Source organism: Limulus polyphemus, unplaced genomic scaffold (genome assembly GCF_000517525.1).
Source record: "Limulus polyphemus unplaced genomic scaffold, Limulus_polyphemus-2.1.2 Scaffold2549, whole genome shotgun sequence".
Classification (NCBI taxonomy): Eukaryota; Metazoa; Arthropoda; class Merostomata; order Xiphosura; family Limulidae; genus Limulus; species Limulus polyphemus.
Window position 1 is genome coordinate 134,209 of NW_013668159.1, and position 8,413 is coordinate 142,621.

At 28.9% G+C, this 8,413-nt stretch overlaps 1 protein-coding gene across 1 annotated transcript in view; it reads left to right on the top strand.

Annotated features, from left to right (window-relative positions):
• LOC106467268 (mitochondrial carnitine/acylcarnitine carrier protein-like) overlaps positions 1-8,413 on the top strand; it is an 18,767-nt gene that overhangs the window by 7,999 nt on the left and 2,355 nt on the right. Inside the window, exons 6-8 of the mRNA XM_013927597.2 lie at positions 3,591-3,663; positions 5,456-5,565; positions 6,748-6,872. Coding sequence (XP_013783051.1) covers positions 3,591-3,663; positions 5,456-5,565; positions 6,748-6,872 — 308 coding nt within the window. The remainder of the gene's footprint in view (positions 1-3,590; positions 3,664-5,455; positions 5,566-6,747; positions 6,873-8,413) is intronic.

Consider the following 8,413-nt stretch of genomic DNA (forward strand, 5'->3'; position numbering starts at 1 on the left):
AAAACTAATTGCCACTACTAGCGAATGTATATAATAGTTTACAGTACAGGTGGTTTGAATAATACCGCCTGACCCTGGTTACTTGATACATCCTGTTCGAAGAAATTACCAAACGATACAGATACCATAAATTACAAAGAAAATTACTTTACAGCACTTAAAAGATTAGTCCTGGTCACATTCCTCTCATTATAGGCAAGATTTATGTTGGAATTCGAAACTTAAGCTCTTCAGTGTATTGACACCCCAACTGTGAGAATGTCACAGCTTTCCCTGTATTACTGAGACAAATGTATTTAGTCTATTTCACAACCAACATATAGGTTTTATTGTTGTCACTTGTACACTGAGTTTTAAACCATTTGCAAAACATCAGATAATAATTATCAGTTAGACTGTTTTAATTCTAAAGCAACACCAACAGAAATGTGGGTCTTACTACAAAGTAAAGATTGTAAGAAGGAAAAATATAAAATTCTTATGTGGTACTGGTACTATTACATACAAATCACACAAGTTTTTCATTCTAAATACTGAATCATGTTATTATTATCATGAACTAAATATAAAATTATGCTAAATTATTGAACTTAAACTACAAATTTAAATGCAAAAGAATATAAAAAATCACAAACTCTTTCAGTTCAAAGTGCTAAGCCTAATTCATGTAAAGACCTTGCACTCGCCAATCGATAGCTCTTAACCCTAACAATCGTGGATCAACTTTTTTCCTAAAAAATATATCTATTTTGAGTTAATTTTTCAATATAATGATTAATATAAATAGATATACGATACAGTATGACTTAAGCTAGTATAGAAAAATAATAAAAGTCACGTACAACCCATGCAGTTTTTCCAGAAGCAAATTTTCTAACGCTTATAGAAAAGTACTATTGGCCAATACTAAATACAAATTCTACATAAAATGGCAATTACTATAATAAGCACCACCCACATTCATATTGTAAAATCCAGAGAACAATGTTTCTTCACATGCTTTGTTTATCATACTATGATTTGTCAAACGGGAAATACAGCAATTGGAATAACATGGTACTGAAATTGACACCTTCGACTAGGATTGGATAAAAGTTTTACAACTGAGTTTTAACATGCCCATATGCTGTTTTATAAAGAAAACAGACTAGAAAAAGGTATAGATACCAATCATAGATGGCATGACCAGTGCTGAAGTGGAAGGAAAATTTTTTTCTTCGTACAGGGTGCTTATTTACAGTCTCAAACGTATTTTAGGATTTTTTTTCATTAAATTTCTCTTTAAACTTCATCAAATAATACAATTTTGTATAAATAATTGAATGTTATGTTACTATTTACAAAAATAAAATCTGAAAATCAATAAAAGATAAGTTCTCTATAATTTTTTCAATTCACAAATGTGATTTTTACCCACACGATAAGACAAAATGGTCACGGCAGGTAACGGGTTAAATTAATCAAATTTGCAAGTGCATTGATCTGTTAAAACACCTTATTATGTTTTGCTACCTAGTTTAGAGAGTAAATAAATATGTAACATTCAAATCATGATTTTTTCTATCTGTTTAATTTGAAAGTTTTGGCGAAGTGGTTCAAGGAATATCCAGGTCATTTTGAGACAGATTTTTCTTCCCTTTTAATGAATTATTCAAAACTGTCAAATAATGAACAGTTTTAATTTCCATAAATCAATGAATGATTGTTTTTTTGCATTCTATGCAACTTTTTGTTTCGTGTATTTTGTCTCAAGTAACTTTTAGTATTCTAGATCTTTGAGAATGTGAAGATTTATTCAAAAAAAATTAGTTAATTAATTTACTATTTTAAGATTGCTTTGGTTAACTAAAAGTTTTAATGCAAATAGTTAATCATAAAGGGCTTGTGACGTTTTTTACTAATTTAACTACACAACAGGTACAAGCATAATAGTATGTAAAATAATCTGACATGTACATTTTCTGGACATTTTAAAGAATTTTATTATTATGCAAATGAACTTTGAATGTTGTACTGATATACATATTTTAACATTTGCAATTCTGACCATCTTCAACTGCGTTTTTTTTTTAATAACCATGTGAGATCTAATCATCGCATTTGTACCTTAAAAGTGACAAAGGTTTTCGAATTATATATGAAATAACTCCCATAGAAGTAGTTTGTTGAAATCTTTTTGTAGTTTATAGAGAATATTCCCTTGAATAAATAGGAAATTTTCATGTTATCATGTTCAGTATGTTAAAATAATTATAATGTGAATGTTATGTGGTTATGTTAATTGTCTGGATTTCGGAAGGATAGAGGTGGACATATAAACAAAAACTATCTATAACTGAAACAAAAAATCTCCAACAAGTTCCACAAAGCTTATTTATCAGTGTTATCCACCTGAACTAATAAAACTCGTAGCTTGAAACTTGAGCCTTCAGTTGATTATGTTAAGCATTGTATTACAAATTGTAAGATATTTTATACCAGTGTTTTCAAACTTTACAAAGCCAATAGAACCTACTTATTTAATTTCTTCCATCATCTAACCCCAACCCTTAAAACCTAGCCTAGATGAAAATGAACATGGTCTTAACAGTATTGTTAATGTAAAATTTTAAATAAATATACAAAAATACTCATGATTTCAAAAAATACATGTCAACACTCAATAATTGAAAAAAAAAAATGCTATTACTTCTTATCTTTGTGGGGAAACCCCTGGTGACCCTTCTTGGAACTATGGGGTTCCACAGTACACAGTTTTGAAAAAACACTGTTCAGTATTATAGTTTACTGGAACTTATACAAACAAATATAGCAAGCTACTTAGTTTAACAAAATAAATATGTAAGTTTAAAACATTTTATTTTGAAATTTAACAATTTGCTTATGTTGTCAGATCCCTCCTAGTGATGGAACAATAAACATTTTCATGTTAATTGTTTATGTAAAGTTTCATTGCACATGCCTTTATATTCATTAATTATAGTAGATATGTATTTTAGAAAACTTAGTGAATAATTGTGGTAGTTTACTGTACTTCATAGTTCTTGGTAATACACTCTTCTGTCATATATTTAATACATCTGTGACAGTTTCTTGTCACTGTTAATATTGTATAAATATATGTAAGTGTAAATATGATGGTGCCCCCTCCCCACCGTGGCTCAGCAATAAGTCTGAAGGTTTCAGTACCCATTGTGAGTACAGAACTGATAGCCCATTGTGTAGCTTTGTGCTATACAGCAAACAACCAACCAAGTATTATGTTGTTATTTTTTGTGTGTGTATGTTATGAATTTTTTCTAATTGAATTATAAGTGTTTAATGTATTCCAAAAATGTAACTTGATGTGAATAGCCAGTAGATAATACAATAAATAACTAATGAGGTTAAGATATAATACAAAAATTGACAGCCTCGTGATATGAAAAATTTTATCTAGATATTTTATTGCTGTTGTAATATGTCTTAGTTTCTTCTTTTGCTAACATTAAACTATTTTCAATATGTCAAATCTATGAAAGTGTGGCAAAATTTAAAACAAAATATTATTATACATTTAAATAAAATTTTAAAATTTATGAAACTTGCAGATGTTCCTGCTAGTGGAACCTGGTTTTTGACATATGAGTTCCTTCAGACAATGCTAATGCCAAAGGGAAAAAGGTGAGAAGTATGAGGATATATGGAATAAAAAAACTCTTCTAACACTTAAAAATATTTCAAGTTTCAAAAATTTTTATTCAATATTAATTCTTCCACAACGGGAGCCTTTTTAAATGCTTTTCTGTGCAAGTCACTGTGTTAAATTCAAAAGTTAATTAAACATCTTTACTATCGATGTATTTGAATGAAATTAATATTATAATGTATGTTATGATTTGAAGTCTCATTTTATCCATGTTTTAAGTCCTTTATTTCAAAATAAACCATTAAAAAAACTACTTAAAACTTCAGATGTATTGTCACGTGACCAACGAGCTATGAAAATTCTCTACTTTGGCTCACTGTATCTTCAATAATACAATTGTAGTTGAGTAGAGGTATGTCTAGGCAATAATATGCTTACATAACCTTTTTACTCGTTCATTTCAAAGTTCTGTGAATGAATACAGTTGAAACAAGTAATACATTTTTTCAACTGCTGATAGCTGCCACTCCTACATTTAACAGATGTGTTTGAGTTGTATAGCCTACATGTAGGTGTTACATACACATGTGTATACTCATTAGAAAGAGCTCATTTTACACTATAATCTGAAAATGGTTATTTTGAAATTGATGCGTAGTTCTCATCACAAGTTACATGTAATTGACTGTAATATTGTTGGCTGCTTGATTGACTATAGCACTTATGGTTGTTTCTTACCGAAATATGTCATAGTTAGAAATACAGTTTAAATTGTATTTAGGTCTTGCTATTATATTTTAGTTAATTATGTATTAGTTATGTTTTAAAATGCATAATTAAAAGGCTTAAACATTTTAAAAATGTACATTGTACTTTGCATCTGTTCTCAAGATTTACGAAATTATGTGCTGAACAAAAACCTTTCCGAAGGGTTGCGCTTGTCTTCCAAAGAAACTGTAATATATTTTGAGGGTACCATTGATTTGTGTTGAGATGAATAATAAGTGGTAAAAGACAAGAAAGGAAGATATGTCATTAAAAATTAACTACATGTGAAAAGGAAAATACCTGAAATTATGAATTTAACAAAAGGAAAATCTTTAAAGATATTCTACAAAAAATTAAAAGATGTGTATTTTTTTTTTCTATTTCCTAATTTTAATTATTTCATTGCATTGTACGTTGATGATAATAGCTAGAGTTAGTGATGCGGTAGAGAAAATGAAAAATAAAATATAAACATTTACCTTTAAAAACAAACTTTTGATATCCTTTTAGAAGATTCTAGAGGTTATGCAAATGAAATATGAAAACTATAAGACGAGGAAAAGTATTTTTATACTTAAAATGAAAATCACCTTGCACTTGATTTGTTATAGTTTTAATGCAAGTAACTACAATACAAAAATAATATTTTTAGTAAAAACAATTATAATAAAGTCATTCTTTGTGTACAAGATACTTATAATCTTTTACAAAATATTATTACCAATTATTGAGAGGATACGTTAAGACATCTCAGAGTTACCGTATGTACTGTTGTACAAGTAAAATTCGGGACTTGGTTTCCACAAATTGGATGAGCCCGCTGCAAGTGGTTTCAGCATTAAATTATGTTAACTCCTTATAATGATGAACTTTTTGAATGAAGTTACCAGAGGAAAAACAAATATATATATAAAAAAAACTTGCGAACTGTAATGAATTCTGGTATTTTATGTTGGATGTTTTAGTGATTCTGTTCTTTAAGCTAAAGTGATCTTTAATCAGAATGTTTGAATTACATCCTCAGCCCTTTTCTTTAAAACCATTTTTGTCCTCGACTAGTCGAAGTGAAATTAGTCCAATTCGAACCATGTTTGCTGGTGGAATGGCTGGAGTATTTAATTGGGTCGTTGCTATTGGTCCAGATGTTTTGAAGTCTCGTCTTCAGACAGGTTGGGTGCTCTAAGAATAGTGTTTATGATTTTTTTTATAGATAAGTAACTAAAGGTATAACTGTTACATAGTTTTTATTGTAAATTACTTCAGTGCTTTGAGTTATTATTAACACTTACAGCTAATTCCAAATGTTTCTCTCTGTCTATATCTTTTTAATATCATTCAATGTTATTACCTTTTCCAGTTTTGTTTTTTGTTTACTATTTTTAAGATATTTTAAGTATTTTTTATTCTATAATATTTGAGCATATTTTTCACTTTTCAGCCTAATGATGTTTAAATAATGAAAAAAATTATTGCTGCTTAATTAACATCATTCTGGTAGGTTAACAAAAATTCACATTTGCAAATGGAAATCTTTGAGAGTGTTTTATGTATTTTGTAACTTCAATATGGAACATACTCATTTATTTATAAATCCAAGTCTATTGCAATCTGTAATATTTATTGAAAAAAATACTTGAAATTTTACGTAAAAGATAAACAATGTGTAATAAAATCAAATGAGCAAATTAAGTAGAAATAACATCATTTCGTAAGTTTGCATTATATTTTCAATTGTATCACCCACTTAATTTAACACTTGTTAAATAACAAGTGGATTTCACATCTGTAACTATACATCAAGCGATAAGATTTGTCTGAACCACTGTAAATTAAGTTCGGAGTCATTTAAATATATGTTACTGTAAATTTGAACTTTTCGTTAGCAAGTGGTCACCAATTCAGATTACTCAAAACACTCCTATGTAAGTTAATTATACATCAGTTCAGCACATTCACTGACAAAGGATGAGAGAAATGGAGATACAGAATTGTGCATTAATTACAAAAAACTGAAAATAAGGTTTTCTGTTTTTTTTTATGTACAACTTGGTTAATTATTATTTTAATTCATTCTTAAAGTTAGATGACAACCTCAAGAAAGTGTTACAACATACCCTAATGATGAAAATAACATAAATTACGTGGTGGATTGCTATGCTTGAATTTTATTTAAAATTTATTTAACTCCTTTTATTCAATTTGTTATCTCAAGATATTGAAACACTTACGAAATATTTAACTGTAATAAGGAAAAAAATTGATTTTGAAATGCACTGTTTGTCTCCATTTATTGTATTTCTGTAGTGCTATGTGTAATTAAATTTTTTAATTGAATGAACTTGTACTTTTAGCACCACAAGGCACTTATCCAAGAGGGATTAGGGACGTTTTCCGCCGAACTCTGGCAGAAGAGGGTGTAACCGCTCTCTATCGTGGACTCACTCCTGTAATGTTACGAGCCTTCCCTGCTAATGCAGTAAGTGGAAGAAAGTTGTATCTTTTTGGTGAAGGTATCACATAATCTGAAATGATTGTATTACCAGATTTTTCACAAAATTTTAAATTTATTTTTTACAGTTTTCAAAGATAAAGGATATCTAGCAGTATTTTGTACTTTTTTCCCCTTAAAACTTTGCTTTTTAGGTCAACTAATATACGTATATAGTGCCTAATTACCAGTCATGATAGTTGAAAATGTAAGATTGAAGAAGTAGGTTAATCATTACTTACAAAATAACTGAGCACTTCAAAAAGATAGACTGTTAGAAGTGTGTTTGGACGTTTTTTTGCTCGCTACTGAATCACCAGTAAACTGCTTTAATAACCTCGGGTGAACTATGTCTCAGACCTAAAGTTAAGCTAGAATCCACAATGAATTAGTTTTGTTTCCGATTACTTACTGACTATAAGTAACATTAAGTATGGGATTACTTAATAGTAAGGATTCAGATGAAACAAAATGGCAGCCATAAAAATCGCTCATTTAAAACCACCTTTAAAATGTTTCAATATTAACAATGACTGTTTCAAAGTATTGGCTGAGCAAAACTAAAGCTTATGGAGTGAATCAAAATTTCACTATTTCAACAAATTTTCATCTAAGTAAGTGACTTTTCCAGATAAGCATACAGAAAAAATGACAAACCCTATCACTCTTAATTCTTTCATAGAACTCTTCTGTCTTGGGTCACAGTGAATCCTCTCTTGTACCAAAAAACGATACTAGTACATATATATATATATCTGCAGGAGTAATCAAATTGAATGGAGTATACATCTGCCCCACACTTTGTATTGCTGGTGAACAAAAATATAGCTAATAAAAAGGAAACAAACAAGTATAATAAAAAAAATTAATTTGATAAAGAGTTTTAATGCTACAAAAAGTATTGAAACAAGAAAGTCAAAACTACAAAAACTGAAGTTACTTAAAATTAAAAAAACAAAATCCCTATTTTGGCTGAAGTTAACATAATTACAGTGATTTGCCAAAGCAGGAAGAAATGAGTTACTTAAAATTAAAAAAACAAAATCCCTACTTTGGCTGAAGTTAACATAATTACAGTGGTCTGCCAAAGTAGGAAGAAATGAGTTACTTAAAATAAAAAAATAAAATCCCTACTTTGGCTGAAGTTAACATAATTACAGTGGTTTCCCAAAGTAGGAAGAAATGAGTTACTTAAAATAAAAAAATAAAATCCCTACTTTGGCTGAAGTTAACGTAATTACAGTGGTTTGCCAAAGTAGGAAGAAATGAGTTACTTAAAATTAAAAAAATAAAATCCCCTACTTTGGCTGAAGTTAACATAATTACAGTGGTTTCCCAAAGTAGGAAGAAATGAGTTACTTAAAATTAAAAAAACAAAATTCCTACTTTGGCTGAAGTTAACATAATTACAGTGGTTTCCCAAAGTAGGAAGAAATGAGTTACTTAAAATTAAAAAAACAAAATCCCTATTTTGGCTGAAGTTAACATAATTACAGTGGTTTGCCAAAGTAGGAAGAAATGAGTTACTT